General features: G+C 46.9%; 3 protein-coding genes across 3 annotated transcripts; 2 read left to right on the top strand and 1 right to left on the bottom strand.

Moving 5' to 3' along the window:
• The first annotated feature begins 1166 nt into the window (after positions 1–1166).
• LOC123090689 (magnesium transporter MRS2-A, chloroplastic) lies at positions 1167–6742 on the top strand. The gene is made up of 13 exons (XM_044512019.1): positions 1167–1629; positions 2131–2203; positions 2444–2514; positions 2938–3023; positions 3124–3214; positions 3804–3872; positions 4656–4736; positions 4818–4983; positions 5361–5406; positions 5490–5570; positions 5951–6033; positions 6168–6211; positions 6348–6742. Exons 1-13 carry the CDS (start codon positions 1270–1272, stop codon positions 6441–6443), a joined length of 1347 nt encoding a protein of 448 aa, XP_044367954.1. The 5' UTR covers positions 1167–1269; the 3' UTR covers positions 6444–6742.
• Positions 6743–7182: 440 nt separating this feature from the next.
• Positions 7183–9875, top strand: LOC123090690 (glucosamine inositolphosphorylceramide transferase 1; the record flags this gene model as incomplete). Its single annotated transcript, XM_044512020.1, is given in 4 exon segments — positions 7183–7476; positions 7570–7692; positions 7854–8021; positions 8123–9875. Coding segments are annotated over 4 exon segments (2205 nt in total). The 5' UTR covers positions 7183–7242.
• Positions 9876–10253: 378 nt separating this feature from the next.
• Positions 10254–12976, bottom strand: LOC123090691 (uncharacterized). The gene is made up of 5 exons (XM_044512021.1): positions 11986–12976; positions 11612–11745; positions 10901–11048; positions 10638–10744; positions 10254–10541 (listed from the first exon to the last, which is right to left on the bottom strand). The coding sequence occupies exons 1-5, from the start codon at positions 12296–12298 to the stop codon at positions 10500–10502; spliced, it is 744 nt and encodes a 247-aa protein (XP_044367956.1). The 5' UTR covers positions 12299–12976; the 3' UTR covers positions 10254–10499.
• Between the last annotated feature and the right edge of the window lie 3362 nt (positions 12977–16338).

The raw sequence follows: 16338 nt of genomic DNA on the forward strand, positions 1-16338 counted from the left end.
GTCTCTTCATCGTCGGCGGAGAAAATCCCAGTCTTGACAACTAAGACATATTTTTCCGGCACACTAGGAAGTTATTTTTATTATCACCCAGTTACGACGTGACGTTTGGTAACCCAAAGTAACCATTTGGTATGTTGGTTTACGATATGGTCTAAGAAACTAAGTAGACATTAATACTTTATATGAAAATATTGACAACGTAATAACAATGCAACCGCTCAGTAATTCATAAAGAATCAGTGCAATTATAACACATAAATAAAAACTTAATTACAAACATGAAAATATCACAATAATATTTCATATTCGAGAAAACTTAATTGCAACATAATATTCATATTCGAGAAAACGCCTATATAAAATCTGATAAAATAAAAGCCACCTGGATAAGGCCACCATTTATTGTAGCCCTGGCTGAGGACAGAGATCAGGTGACATGCACGTTTGCATGTCACTGTATGCCTTGCAGCCGGAATTTATATTTAAACATTACGAAAAAATCTGAAAAAAATCATGCATGTTCACAGCACATATTAAGATAACCCCTAAAAAATTCAGATCAAAATTCGAAACATACATCAAGAAACAAAAAAGAGAAATCTGTCATGAATAGTTCGTGAATGGTTCTCTGTAGACTATTCACATCTGAGTTTCTCTTTTTTGTTTCTCGGTGTATGTTTCGAATTTTGATTTGAATTTTTTTAGGGATTATCTTAATATGTGCTGTGAACATGCATGATTTTTTTCAGATTTTTTTACAATGTTTAAATTTGAATTCCAGCGGCAAGCCACACGGTCACCTGATCTCTGTCCCCTGGCTGAACGCCCCGAACACAAACGACGTGCACGCACATCAACAGTCTACTTCGCGGGCGCGTATACGGCCGATGGATTTCTCCGGCACCTTTCCCTCTCCGTCGCTCGCTGTCGCCGGAGAAGAAGGAGGATAGCTCGGCGACGGGACCACCAGCTGTCGACAAACCGTGAGCTCACCAACTCACCCCCCGCCGGCCAGTCGGTACGTACGGACGACAAAGGAGCAATCACCAGCCCCTGACCCGCCCGCGCCGTCGGATCGGGCGTCGGACGGCCCGGATCCCCCTCCGCGGAAGGCCGGACAGCCACCAGCCCAACCACTGGATAGCATTTCCCTCCCTCCCCCTTCCCGCCTCCCCCTCCCTCCTCCACCTCGCCATTGCCGTCGCCCTCCGAGCCAGCCCAAAAAAACACAGGGCGGGTGCGCTTCATGCCCCCGCGGAGCGCGCGCCCATGGCGTCCGTGCCCGCCTCCTGCCCGCGCCCGCCGCAGGCCGCCGTCCGCCGCCTCCTCCCGCTGCCGCTCCAGCTCCGGCTCGTCTGCCGCCTGCGGAGGCTGCCGCTCCCGCTGCTAGGCCTCTCCGCCGCCGCGCGGAGGGGGGAGGCGCTCCCGCGGGCCGCGGAGGGGGGCGACGGGCGGGCCGCGGCCAAGGAGAAGGAGGTGGATGAGGAGGACGAGGAGGAGGATGTGGGAGGGAGGGAGGCGGGCGAGGACGACGGGGCTCGGGAGGCGGAGGGCGCGGGGGCGGCGAGGGGCTCCGGGCGGTTCGCCGCCGACTACATCTCGCTTGGCATCAGGGAGCCCGTCTACGAGGTAGGTCCCCGGCCAACCCCGGCCGGCCAGAAATTGAATTGTTGCAATCACATTGCCATTGCCACATGAAAATCATCATCATCCACCAGGAATGCCCACCTCTGCTCTCAAACACAACCTCCAGGTCCCCTTCTTGCAAAATTGTTCTGAAGGTGTTTCAGACTGCAACTGTATCGGGGCAGTCTGTGAAAACAAGCATTCCATGCCTCTAGTCTAGAAGGAAATACAGTAATTTAGTCATCCTGAGTTTCTGACTACAAATATCTTTTTTCTTGAACACGCATCAAAAGCGTGTCATTGCGTGTTATGGCCAAAAATATGAAGGAGCAGTGTGTAATTTGTTCTCCTATAGTTCAAATCAAGAGTTGGTATGCTAGTTCGATGACATGTTTTCCGAAAGGGTGGGTGGGCTTGGGATGGGGTATGCACAATACAAGGTTTGGAGCTTACCATCATGCAAGATGCAAACTAACCCCCACCTCACCATCGAACTCTACTCAGGTGGTAGAAGTGAAAGCTAATGGAAGCGTGTCTACCGAAAAAATAAGCCGCCGGCAGCTACTGAAATCAAGTGGTATGTAAAATCAATGCGTTTCCAATGCTCTGTACCACAACACATTAACTTCATCATGTTCACCAATCATACTTGCTCGAACTCTCCATATGATTGCATAAACTCTATATACCACTACTACACATTACTTTGATTTTGGCTGGTTATAATTGTAAAATATTCTTGATACGGATGCTTAACATTCTTCTTTGTTGTTTTTAAGTGCTTGCACGCGATCTCATTTTACTCTTGTGCTGCCAGGCCTCCGTCTACGAGATACAAGAAGCGTTGACCCGTCACTATGGCTAATGAATTCAATGCCTTCCCTGCTGGTAACAGGAAACTTTCCAATATTTAACTATATAGGTCTCCCTCTGTTTGCTGTATTCTTGTCATCTGCATCTTTTCAGTTGTAAAAACAATAGATGCCGGGCGACAGACGACCTACTCCTAAGACAGCACAATTGTTTCCTTTTCTCCAAAAGTCAAAACCACCTGGTGTCTTTATAGTAGATTATGGATTTCACAAATACATGTACTTTAACAGATTGGAAAATAAGAAAATAAAGTTAAGTTCACTGCAATTTCTGTCAGACTCATAACATCAGCTGAAGTTGTGCTTAGTTATATGTTTCAGGAACCTTCACTATGACTGATTAAATGCTAATAGGCACTACTTGATTGCTTTGTATAAAAGATGGCTATATGACGGTTTATATGTAGCATGTAAACTCGTGTTTCACCATTTATTGTAGGTACGTGAACAGGCCATATTACTCAACCTTGGTTCCTTGCGAGCAATTGCTATGCATGAACGTGTCCTTATATTCAATTATAACAGGTCAGTTTGTATGTTTGTTCAGAAAAAGACCTACTGGCATTGGTGAACTTGTCATCGTTTGTGCTACAAACTTATCAGTTATTTTCTCTAACATGAGTAGCCCAGGAGGAAAGGTCTTTTTAGAGCTATTACGACCTCGGTTAAATCCAAGGAACATCAATGGTGGGCCTGCAATGCCTTTTCAACTTGAGGTAATAAATATATAGATACTATATTCATCTGCATTTGCAGTCTAAATGGTGTTAATTTGACAACGTGTTGCCTTGGCTATATGTTTTCTTCACTACCTATATCCTTAGAAAATAGAAACTTGGGAAGTTTTCTGTCTCTTGAGGTTTACTGATTTGAACTCACCCAGTATTTGGGAGCCTCAGCATTCGTAAAAGAGCTGCTTATTTCTGTTCATATCTATATCATATTTTTCCCAATGAATCATGTCGAACAGTTAAGTATTTTTAATTTAAAAGTAGCATAGCATCGTTGCAAGTTGATTGTTCATCCTGAGTCCCCTTATCCAGTAAGTCGAATCTTGAAGAATAACTATACGGATATCATCCATGGTTTCCTAAATTCTTTATGGTTGTAGTGTACCCGTTTAATCTTCTTACATTCAGTTCAGTTAATAAAGTGGTAATAAGACATGATCTATTGTGGCCTTTCCATTTGAACTTGACAATATTTCATGCCATGCTTGCATTTTTCACAGAATTTGGGAGTACCGGTCTGTCAGACATTGGAGCGAGATGATATAATCTTTCATTGTGTTTTCATTATGTTCAGGTTGTTGAAGCTGCATTGCTTTCTAGAATACAAAGGCTGGAACGAAGATTAATGCATGTTGAACCTCGTGTGAGTACCTGAAAAGTCATGTCTCCTTAAGGTGTCTATGGTCTTCACATCAGTTGATATGCTTGTACAGAACCATATACGATGTTGTTCGCTTTCTTGGCGCACATTCATTTTAAGGGTAATCTGTAGTCTGTTCCTCAATAGATAACTTCGGTCACTTCTGGACTGTTGTTCCCTTTCCCTATTTCCTAGTTTAGCTTACACAATTTCATGACGTGCCTTAACACCTGAGAGCCTTTTGGTCTCTTACAAGTGTCCAACTCCGGTGCAAATCCTCCTCCCTATAATACCTCTGCCAACTGAATTCGCCGGATGACTGCTACTTGCTAGCAATCAGTTTCAGCCGTCTAGTTGCCTGACCATAGTACTAAGTAATCTTTTGTAAATTGCCAGCAAGCTGAGATAGGACAAGTGCTATGTTGCTCACTGGGGCCCTGTTTGAACTTAATACCGTATCTGTGGTCAGGTCGCTGACTCTGCATCTTATTTTACACCCAAACAGTAGGGAAGAGCCTTGCCATGCTGGCTCTGCAGTTTCATTGTGATGAACTGGCGATCTTGTTATGGTGGAATGGAAAGTAGTGAAACACCTTAGGATAAGTTTTCCTTTTATTCCCTATGGACTGAAGCAAAGCCACTACTCCTCACGTTGTGATGGTTTAATATGACGCAAATTGATCAGAGACCGTCAATCAAGCAGCTGCATTTATGACAAATGCATCCTATTGTAATACCTAAAAAAGATAGTTAACATTGTTCTGGGTATCTGGGATTTCATCTCAGGTGGCTACATTGCTTGAAGTTCTACCAAATCGGTTGACAGGTGATGTTTTGGAGCAGCTTCGTCTAAGCAAACAATCATTGGTATTACAGCTGCCCTGAGAATCATCTCCTAGATTCATTTGGTAAATTAATTTAATTTTGCTTCTATATTCATCTGTCAAGGTCGAGCTGGGTTCACGGGCAGGTGATCTTAAACAAATGCTCATCGATCTCCTTGAAGATCCCCATGAAATTCGTCGAATATGCATTATGGGGAGAAATTGTACACTAGATAAAGTGAGTGATGATATGGAATGTTCTGTTCCATTAGAAAAGCAAGTTGCCGAAGGTACAGCTGAAATTTATCATTACGACTTTGCATCTTCTGCTCCTTCAGTATGTTACTCTACCATCTAATTACTTGGGCAATATCGTATGAAAAGCAATAGATTAATTTTTTGGATTACGGAGGTAGTTTTAGCTGGCAAAGTACAAATGCATTTGTGATATTTTATGAAGAAATGAAACAAATGAAAAGGAAGGCCCACTGATGAAGATGAAATGAAAGCAACTGAAAGTATTTTCGTTATGTTTATGTGGAGCAGCTTGGAGTTTTGAGAAGGAATGTTTTTTTTTTTAAATTTGGTTATGTGGCTCAGAGTATTTCATTAGTAGTCACCTAATTGGTGTTCACTTGAATTTATTGGCAACTTTTGATCTCAACAGAGGAAGAGGAAGAAATTGAGATGCTATTGGAAAATTACCTTCAAAGGTGAGCTCTGCAACAAATTATTGTGTTTCATGTTGCTTCCTTGTGGTTTGTATTTTCATTAAGGTGTGCATTTTTACTGTCAGATGTGAATCATGCCATGGTCAAGCAGAGAGGCTTCTTGATTCTGCAAGAGAAATGGAAGATTCAATTGCAGTGAACTTAAGGTTTGTGCATTTTGATTAAGTTTGTTTTGGGTTCTACGCATAAGCGAGAATGCCGTGCCTTGAAGAACTGGGTTGAGGGCCTTGAAGAACTGGGTTGAGGTCAATATAAAATGATGAAACTAGTATAAGGTGGTGGCTCCTACGTCTCTGACAACAGATGTACTCCTCCGTTCGGAATTACTCGTCCAAGAAATGAATGTATCTAGATGTATTTTAGTTGTAGATACATCCATTTTTGTGACAAGTAATTCCGAACGGAGGGAGTATCTAGTAGCATTCAAACGATTCTGAGGATTACAGGATCTTGTATTTTGGTGCCGTTAAATATATGTAGCCAACTTGCTCGTATACCATTGACATGACGTTTTCCCTTACCACAGTTCCCGACGACTGGAAGTGAGCAGAGTGGAGTTGCTTCTTCAGGTCGGAACATTTTGCGTCGCTGTAGGAGCATTAATCGCAGGTATAAAAATCTTGAGCATATCACAACTTTGCGCGCTTCCTTATTCACCAGAAGGTGGTGGTTTTCCCAACACGGCACTCCTAAACAATGCTGTTTGCACCTGGCTAAATCACCGTGTTTCTTTCTTCGTGTAGGGATATTCGGCATGAACCTCAAATCATACCTGGAGAACAACACGGTATAGCATCGCACTCCCCAGATTTTATTCCGCCTTCAGTGACAGTCTGACAGACACCTGCCGGCGCTAGCCGTTGGATTCGTAGCCGATGTGGCATATGCCCTTTTTGTTTGACAGTTGGTTTGTTTTGGAGCAGTGGGCATTTTGGGCGACGACTGGCGGAATAGCAGTCGGAGCAGTAGCCGGGTTTTTCATCATGTACAAGTACCTAAAGGATAGGAAGATATTGTAAAAGACCACAGCACCGTTTGTGGGATCGCCTAGAAATCTAGAACTGTAAATAAAGCGGTTTTGATCTTGTCTGGAGGCACGTATGGATTCATGACATTGTTGCATAGTGGCATGGGTTGCTGATATTGGTACCAACTTGGGAGCTGCAACTCACACGCCATATATGCGAAGGAGCAAGTATTTTGTGCTACTTTGCTGGGAATGTTACCCCCTTATTGAGCTGAGAAGGGAAAATCTGGAACTTTTTATTGATGTTACTGATGATATTGGAAATTCATGTGACATGTCCAGAATCCCATTTTTGCTCTGCCTTGACAGTGTTTTTCCTTTTCCTCGTACTGTGCTCATGGTTGCCGTTTTCGCTGCTCATGTTTTTCGGTATCTATTTTCCTATCATCCAAAACCTGCGACTGGGTGATAATGACAAGCACTTCTGTTGTACTCTCTTCGCCGCAAAATATATGGCGGCTGCTGAGACAAGTCTTTAACTGATATAATCATTATGTTAAATACATACTAGTGAATGTAAATCACAACATAAGTGAATATCTTTGAAAGTGAATCTAGCGACAATTGTGAAGACCAATGATGTTGTGAAATGTGAATAGTGTGAGCTCTCTGACTTGACGAGACTGCGTGTTCCTGCGGGCTCACGGCAGCCGTCGGATCGGCCATCGACGTCCCAGGATTTTTTTCCCGTAACCGTCACGTCCCGCTCCGCGCAAAGAGCCCCCGACGCGCGCGGCTGCACGGCTTCTCCGCGCGACACGTGCACACCCACCTCCCATCTCCAACCGCCGATGTCGTCGTCGTCCCCGCGGCCGGCGACGCCGCGCCGGCGCCTCCACCCGGCCGCCTACCTCTCCGCGGCGGCCTCCCTCCTGGCCCTCGTCGCCGCGGCCTTCTCCCGCGCCCTCGCCCCCCGCTTCCCCAGCCCGCCCGACGCCCGCCGCTGCCGCCCCGACCCCGAGGGCTCCTGGTCCGCCGGCGTCTTCCTCGGCGACTCCCCGTTCGCCCTCAAGCCCATCGAACACGTACCTCAACGGCCCCAATTCCCCCCCTAGGCGCGTCGTCGTCGTCGCTCGTGGCGTTAATTTTGGCTTTCCGTGTGGTTCGCGTGCGTGCAGTGGGGAATCTCGGCGGACGCGGGCGCGGCGTGGCCCGTCGCGAACCCGGCGGTGACGTGCGCGGACGTGGCGGAGGCCGGGTCCCCCAGCAGCTTCGTCGCCAGCCCCTTCCTCTTCCTCCAGGTTCGAACTACCAAACATCTGGACACCGAGAGGTGAAATCAGCAGTGGTACTTGTGAATTGTGATTCGTACCCTGCCGGCCATCTTTCCTGTGAATTTTGACAACGACCATGATCGATTCCTGTTCTTGCCCTGATGGACGTGAAGCTAAATTCTCCTCAGGGTGATGCCATCTACATGTTTTTCGAGACGAAGAACCCCGTTACATTGCAAGGCGACATTGCCGCTGCCGTGAGCAAGGACGCCGGCGCGACATGGCAGCAGCTGGGCGTGGTGCTAGATGAGGAGTGGCATCTCTCGTACCCATACGTGTTCAGCTACAATAGCAAGGCAAATATCCCACTCGCAGCTGCTTATTTTATTTGTAACCAACAAGTTCATGTTGTAATCATTCTCACATGCGCTTCTTTGCTTGCCTATTGGCTCCACAGGTCTATATGATGCCTGAAAGTAGCAAGAATGGAGATCTCCGGTTATATCGTGCATTGGATTTCCCCCTTAAGTGGACACTGGAGAAGGTCCTTCTGGAGAAGCCACTTGTGGATTCAGTCATCATAAATTTCAGGGGTTCCTATTGGCTGCTTGGGTCAGATTTAAGTTCTTATGGTGCGAAGCAGAATGGAGAGCTCAGTATCTGGTATAGCAGCTCTCCTCTTGCTCCTTGGAATCCACACAGGCATAATACAATCGGTAGCATGGATAACGGGTCGAGTTTTAGAAATGGAGGCAGGCCATTCGTTTATGACGGCGATCTCTATCGTATAGGCAAACAGAGTGGTGGTGTGTCTGGCCATAGTATTAAAGTGTTCAAAGTTGAAATCCTGACAGCAAATGAATACAAGGAAATTGAGGTCCCATTTGTCTTTGACAAGCCCCGCAAGGGTCGAAATGCATGGAACGGCGCACGATCCCATCACCTTGATGTTCAATGGCTTCCATCAAGTCAACTCTGGATTGGGGTAATGGATGGTGATAGAGTGCCTTCAAACGATTCAGTTCACCGCCTGACCATAGGGTACATGTTTTATGGAGTCACTCTGTTGCTAGTTCTTCTGCTCGGTGGGCTTATTGGTGCAATTAGATGCACAATACCACTCAGATGGTGTGCTCCGCATATTGAGAAACGGGGTGACTTCGTCCATTCAAAGCAGCAGTTCTTTCTGAAGTATAAGCTAAGCTCGCTGTTTTCCAGTTTGAACAAGTTGGGTTCTCTTCTTGGTGGGAGAATCAACTACAGAACTTGGAAGGGACGAGTTTATGTTGTGCTAGTAATACTAGTCTTAATTTTTCTGACTTGTCTTGGAACTCACTGCATATATGGTGGCAATGGTGCTGAAGAGCCATATCCAATCAAGGGTAGGTACTCACAGTTCACGCTGTTAACTATGACATATGATGCCCGTCTTTGGAATCTGAAGATGTTTGTGGAGCATTACTCCAAATGTGCATCAGTGAGGGAGATTGTGGTTATCTGGAATAAAGGCCGCCCCCCAGTGCTAAATGAATTGAAGTCAGCTGTTCCTGTCAGGGTCAGAGTTGAAGATAAGAACACTCTGAACAATAGATTCAACATAGATGAAAAAATTAAGACAAGAGCTGTTATGGAGCTCGATGATGATATCATGATGCCATGTGACGACTTAGAGCGTGGGTTCAAGGTATGGAGGGAGCACCCTGATAGGATTGTTGGGTACTACCCACGCCTTGCTGCAGGTACCCCACTGGAATACCGCAATGAGAGGTATGCTCGGCAACAAGGAGGTTATAACATGATACTGACTGGAGCAGCATTCATGGATCATGGCTTGGCCTTTGAGAGGTATTGGAGCAAGAAGGCTGAGGTAGGAAGGAAGATGGTAGACAGTTTCTTCAATTGTGAGGATGTGCTCCTGAATTTCCTGTTTGCAAATGCAAGCTCAATGAGCATGGTGGAGTATGTAAAGCCAGCTTGGGCAATCGATATGTCTAAGTTTTCAGGAGTAGCCATTAGTCGAAACACACAAGCACATTATCATGTTAGGAGCAAATGCCTTGCTAAATTTTCAGAAGTCTATGGGAACTTATCTGCTAAAAGGTTGTTTAGCAGCCGAGGTGATGACTGGGATGTATAGTAGTAACAGGGATAACTGGATACTTTTTTCTTGAGACTTGCATAGTCTGATTAGCTAAGTTTCCAAGTTGGTAAAGCAGAGGGCTTAGTAGTCCAGGGTGATTAGTGCAACACTGAAGTGCTTTATCCTGCTGCCCGTTTGTATAAGTTAAAAATATTATCCCCTTTCTATACATCTCCATAGATAACATTTTTTATTGCATCTATGGTGGCATCTGTATAGATAACTCGATACACTTTTTACCTTTTCAATTGTTAATCAGAACTGCATCGGGTTTGCAAACTGTACTTTGTCAGTGTCAGTGTGCATGCAACTGCTACCATGGTCCAGAACGAATGGTTGTATTTTTCATTTCAGATTAACAGAGGTTATTTGAAATGTTTTATTTGTCATTTGCAGCCGCAAGTTGTATTGCATGAAGAATACTATTGAGAAAAAAAAGGCATTTCTGTGTCGAAATATCACACTCCATTCAGATTGGTATATATGTACTTCACATTTTCATGGCGTGAACCATGATCAATGAAAATTATGAAGCAAAATCAGCTTCTTTCCTACTACTTTTCCTTGGTAAATGAACCAAGAAGACTAAATCTACATTTATCAACTTCATCCAGAGGCCTCTTCGTCAAATTATGTATGCCACAGGTTTGATAATGATCAAACCATCAAGAATCAGGAAAAGCCACCACTTGAATCAAAACTTGCAGTTCTTCTTGAGGTAAACCACCACTTCTTGCTGCAACAAGTGCAGTAAAAGGGTCAATGTTTGATTCTCAATCTAATAATTCTGCTGTAGTTTCAGGATAGATGAGATGTACAGTTATTAACTTACAATCAAGCAAAGGATGGCGCAGCCGGCAGCCCCAGGGAAAAGTGCATACCAAAGTTGTAAATGGTGAAACTTCGGACCATCAATAAACAGGAGAGGCAAGCTCGCAGCTGCAGTTATCATAAAAAGAGGTGAGCTTAAAATATTTCTTTGCTGCATTTCGTAGCTGAAAAAAACAAGCCACATATAAATAAGAGTTCAGTAAGACAAATTCAGCCACATATAAATATTTCCTTACGGAGGTAGTATTTCTGTTGAGGGTTTACCTGGAGGGTGCGAAGAGCCTGTGATGGTCATGAATGCTATGGATGCAGAGAGAGCTGCACCCCTTGCTAGCCATCCGGGCCCGAAGAACGAAAGGGCTAGCACGCCGATGGCCGCACAACCAATCTGAGCGACGAACATGTTATATTTCTGCAAGAATTTCCACCTGAGAGTGTTAGTATTGGTTATCCAGATCTCTCGTTTCACTGCAAGGCAGATGAAAAAGCTACTATAACATAGCCTTTTACTGCACTGAAAATTTTAGGAATCATCAAAATTTATGTTTTGTTGATGACTTGAGAAGCCAATCACAGTGGGCTGAGACTTCAACAAAGTTCATAGTGTTCTAGCAGTATATATGCTTTGATACCAACCACTTATCAGCTTATGGATGGAGCACTTCAAGAATATTAATCTGCATAGTTCATTGGCTGGAAATTTTGTTTCAAAAATTAACATGAACTGATCTGTTGAGGTACAGCCACTCTTTGCGCATTCTGTAGTTACGAATATAGTACTATTCTACCAACTCTCGAAGATGGACACTAGTAAGAAACGTTTAGATGCATTATGCACATAGATTTTCTTTGAAGCTAATCAGTGCATGCGCTAGGTCATTGTAAATCTGCCCTAGGTTAGGTTGTTCGTAGCTGTGTGATACAAATATATAAATTAAGAAATGGTGTTGACTAGTAGTAAGGCAGGAACCGAACCTTGGCAGGTGGTGAGTCTGGGGCGGTGAAGAGCACGGCGCAGACGGCCCCAAGTGGTGCAACTGTCAATGATACTCCCTTGAAGGCCATCATTTGGTCCATCCTTCCCAGCACTGCCATTGCCAGGAACGCGCCTGCATCATGATGATATATTTCAGCTTGAGCATGATGAAAAATTATTGGTAATACCAATGAAACTCTATGGCTTTGCAAATAAAGATGCTCTCAATGGTTAAAATCTTTGTCTGGCAGGTACCGTTGAAGAGAGGATACCCATCCGGCAACACCTACCTGACACTACCGGCCGGGAGCATGAAGATCCGGGAACACCACACCAGCCAAGCGGAAAGAAGACGGGAGCTCAAGAGACTCACCGGCGGAAGGCCAGAGGACGTCGCTGGCGCTGACGCCGCGGGGCGACGCCGGCGTGACATTGGCCGCCGTCGCCGCCGCCGCGACGACGGATAGGTCCCGCCTCCTCCTCCTCCCGCTTAATAAGCCTGCGGCGTTGCCGGTGGCCTTGCGCGAGAGGAGATGCGCCTGCCCGCCGCCGCCGCCGCCATTGACGTGCAGGAGGAAGAGAGGTGAGGAGGAGGGCGCGTGGGACGCCGCTGCCAGACACCGCGAACCTGCTCGTGCCAGGACGCTGCTGCTGCTGGTGCAGCCAATGCCGGGCAGCAATGCCATGTTTTTGTCCCTCTCTCTCTCTCTCTCCTCTCTGTTTCTCTCTCCACCCACCCACCCTCTCTCTCTACCCTTCTTCCTGGTTGGTTCCTTCCCCTCTCTCTCTCTCTCTCCTGGAGGCCCGAGAAGGACAAGGTATTTAAACGAGTAAGATAAGGTGCGAGAGGAGGAGGAGGAGGAGGAGGAGGATGGGGTCGGGGGAGGACAGACGGATGGCCTCTTGGGTGCGCGAGGAGCGGGAGGGAGACGAGCTGCCGAGCTCTTCGGCGGCGTGGAGAGTCGCTGCCGTGGAGCCTGCCTGCCTGCCTAGATGGCTAGAAACGGCGAGATATATATATACTGACTGTCATGCGTGCGCGCGCTTTTCACTTATCTTATTCCAAGTGGATCTCCTCTCTCTGAGCCTGAGTAGGCCGCCGATTGGATCGCCGGGAAGGTCTGGGATCCGCTGGCTGGTACTACTCGCTCGGCTGTTCCTTGGTCATCGCTCTCTGCCAACGGATTCCACCCATATGCTAATTGAATTGCTAACCGCCCGTCAGTGCTCCTGATCCGTCAGTAGCGGCATATTCCCACGTGCGGCACGCATGGGCCTACCAAACCTGAAATGAAATCCCAGGCGGTTTTTAGTGCCTGGATTTACTACTCTCAAGATGCACATTCGGAGGGAGGACCGTGATTGGTGACTGCTGCAGCCAAGGGATCTTCTGATGAGTTTGTTCGTTAAATGGTCAGTCAGAGAACGTTCCTAAAGAAACGGCACTACTGCAGCCAAGGGATCTTCTGATAATAAGTTTCTTTATTTTACACACACACACACACACACACACAGCATGTTTACTTGCAGAGCGATGAAATTTGGGTGGCCCCTAGATTACCTCTGCGTTTCTTGCGCCATCTTTTTTTTTTTTGCGAGAAACATTTCTTGCACTATCGACTGATTACCGCGGAATGATGGGAGGGAGGGTAGGTTTGTAATATTTTGGCATGTGCCAAGCTCTAGTATTCTGTCGTTGCATTATTCGTTGGCTGCCAAGCCCAACATGCGCATCCTACCTTTGTTTCCTTTAAACTATGCGCAGTTTACCTTTTAAAAATTTGATAAGAGTGCATTATTGTTTTCATATACTCCCAGGTAAACTGTTGACTAGAAAATTTTGCATGTGCAGTTTCGGGTATCCAAAGCCTGACTCCTATATTAAATCAAAGAACCTAGTTAAAGCAGGAGCATTCAAAGCGAACCACTTGGAAGAGAAAGAATATTCAACAACACAAGCAGCACAGTGTCAACCCCCAAGAGGGCGGCTCTTGGTACCGATCAAAGATCCAGCCACTGTTTGGTTGCTGTGCCTGCCACCCAGTAAACAAGTCCACAAGTCGTCGACACCCCGTTTACATCGTACCCTGGCGAGCGAGCCAACGCCGCCGGCGTTGGTCGGGGTTGGTTCGTACGCAACTACTCCCTCCCTTTGGAATTACCTGTAGTAAAAATGGATGTATATACAACTAAAATACATCTAGATACATTCATTTCTTCGACGAATAATTCCGAACGGAGGGAGTAATTTGAGAGTACAGTAGATATAGTCAAAAGATGAAAAATTGAAGTATAGTGAACGGCGCATCACATCAACTTGGAAATGGAAACTGTGAGAGCTGGAAACTCGTTGCGTGTTTTTCAAATTTTCCAAAAAGATGTGCACCTTTTCAAAAGATGTCGACGCGGTTACCATTGTACAGTCTTTAGAGCAACTCAGCAGACCCGCAGACGTCGTCGGGCCCGAGGACTTCCGAAAAGATGTGCACTTGATTTTTTCTCTCTCTCTCCCTCTCTCTTCGCGTTCTTCATGATACAGTCTTTAGAGCCACTCTAGCAGACCCCGCAAAACGCGTTTGCAGTTCAACGCGGATCCCGTTTGCAGGTCGAAAACGTGCGCAACCGAACAGAAACCGTATATGAAACTGCATAATTGGAAAAAAAGTTTCGCGGCAGAAATTGCAACCGTAGTAGTTTATCACATATTCATCACATACTACATATACTACATGATCAAACACTAATTCATTACAAACACTAGAAGAACGCCCGTGCGTTGCAACGGGGCCACATTAACTTTAAGAGTTCAATATTAATATTCTCATACATATCAAGTGACATTGGCGACCTTTTTTACCATCAAATTCTCTCACACACACTCTCTCCCTCCCTCTTCCTCACTCTCTCTCCCCCTCTCCCTCTCTCTCTCTCTAACACACACACACACACACACACACACACACACACACACACACACATCCATCTTATTGGGTACGGGACCATAATTCATCTATTTCACACACACACACGCTAGTGCATAATAATATGGATTATGTGTATTATATTTGCCACCACAACTGAGTGAATTAATTTGATGTAAATCGGCCAGCCACAGCTCCAAGTGACATGCTAGTGCGGAGGAGGTGGCCCGGGTCGGCGTCGGCGCCGTCCGGCGCGGGCCATGGGCCCGCTTCCAAGTGCGTCTGCGCGCCGGCCACCCACGCTGGGTCCTTCAAGTGTCTCTTCCACCGCACCAACTCCCAGGGCCACGGCCACGGCCAGGGCCAGGGAAGCCGCCCTTCTTCGCCCCCTTCACCGGCCGCGGCCAATGCGGTGCCGCGGCACCCGGCGTCGCCGTCCTCGTCCTCCGGCACCGTCGTGACCGAGTGACGCAGCCCAAGCATCGGCCTCGAGAATCAAGAACGCTCGGCAACGGAGAGGGAAGGGAAGATCATATACATGTCATAAGAAAGGGAGTTTATTACTGCTCCCTCGATGTATTGTTTCCTTTGTTTGGAGATTGATTACCATCCGTGAGTTAAGGTAAGGTTAATGTGATTGAGCGATTTTTTTGAAAATCAATTATTTGTTTTCTAATTAATGTGATTGAGTGATTTAAGGTAAGGTTAATTAATTTAGATTTGATCTTTAGAGATTGTTCATGATTGATTCTACATTACTAAATAACTTGTGCTAGTATGGAAAGTTCTGATCTGTTCAGATTTCTTTCGTTGTGTGAGAGGGTGATGTGAAAATAAACCGATGAAGTGGGGGGAGGGGACGAAAAAAAATCTACGAAAAAAAGCCAACAAAGATGGGAGGAGGTACCAAAAAAAACCATGGGAGGTGGGACGAAAAAAACCCTGGAAGCGAGACTACCAACTGCTCCATTAGGAGTAGAGACTAGTTCATACTACATACTACATTCACTACTAGTACTAGAGGGGATGAGGATCTAACGGCGGCGAGCTCGCGGCCATGGACGACGTGATGGAGGAGCTCAATCCTCCTCGTCAGAGCTGCCGATGTCGATGTACTTCGCCTTCTGCTTCTCGCGGATGCGCCGCCACTCGTCGTCCTTCTCCTTGGTGGCAAGGTTCGCCACGACCGCCTGCTGGAACACGAGGTCGTCGAGCTCCTCGTGGTGGCGCCGGCGCTCCGCCTCCTCGCGCAAGCTGCGTTCGGCGATGGTGGCCGCGACCGCGTTGACATTGGCGACGAAGTCCTCGGGCCCGACGACGCCGCGGCGCTCCGCCTCCTCGCGCTCCTGCTTCACGGCGACGACCTCGATCTCCTTCGGCTCCTCCGACCACTCCCTCTTCACGGGAAGAAGGCTCGCGCCGGAAGAGGAAGAGCTCGCGGCGAAAGAGGGCCTCGCGGTGGAGGAGGGCGTACGCCCATGCCGACGGTCATATTCCTCCGTCTCGCGGACGCGGAAGCTCGGCGGCGGCGAGAGGCCCCTGTTCGTCCACTTCCTCGCCCCGCTCTTCCTTGCGTCGTCGACCGGACACGCCGCTCGCGCTCGGGGTCGCTGCCACCGCCGGATTTGCTCCCGAAGCCGCAACGGGAGCTCCACATGCGGCCCCACATGGTGGCTAGAGGCGGAAGGGGCTCACCGGCGGCGAGAAATGTGAGCATGGGAGTGGGGAATTGTGGAGCAATGCGGCGGCGGGGGGATAGGGTTTGGACCCGCAAATGCATCGCGAACCCATAGATATACTGCTCG

This window comes from Triticum aestivum, chromosome 4B, assembly GCF_018294505.1.
Source record: "Triticum aestivum cultivar Chinese Spring chromosome 4B, IWGSC CS RefSeq v2.1, whole genome shotgun sequence".
Taxonomy (NCBI): domain Eukaryota; kingdom Viridiplantae; phylum Streptophyta; class Magnoliopsida; order Poales; family Poaceae; genus Triticum; species Triticum aestivum.

Bases quoted from the DNA above. Each gene is read 5' to 3' on its own strand.
- LOC123090689 (XM_044512019.1), top strand. From the start codon at position 1,270: ATGGCGTCCGTGCCCGCCTCCTGCCCGCGCCCGCCGCAGGCCGCCGTC. The intron at 1,630-2,130 runs GTAGGTCCCCGG...AACTCTACTCAG, and splicing joins TCAGGGAGCCCGTCTACGAG to GTGGTAGAAGTGAAAGCTAA. The intron at 6,212-6,347 runs GTATAGCATCGC...GTTTTGGAGCAG, and splicing joins CATACCTGGAGAACAACACG to TGGGCATTTTGGGCGACGAC.
- LOC123090691 (XM_044512021.1), bottom strand. From the start codon at position 12,298: ATGGCATTGCTGCCCGGCATTGGCTGCACCAGCAGCAGCAGCGTCCTG. The intron at 11,049-11,611 runs GTTCGGTTCCTG...AAATTCTTGCAG, and splicing joins CAGACTCACCACCTGCCAAG to AAATATAACATGTTCGTCGC. The intron at 10,542-10,637 runs GTAAGTTAATAA...CACTTGTTGCAG, and splicing joins GCGCCATCCTTTGCTTGATT to CAAGAAGTGGTGGTTTACCT.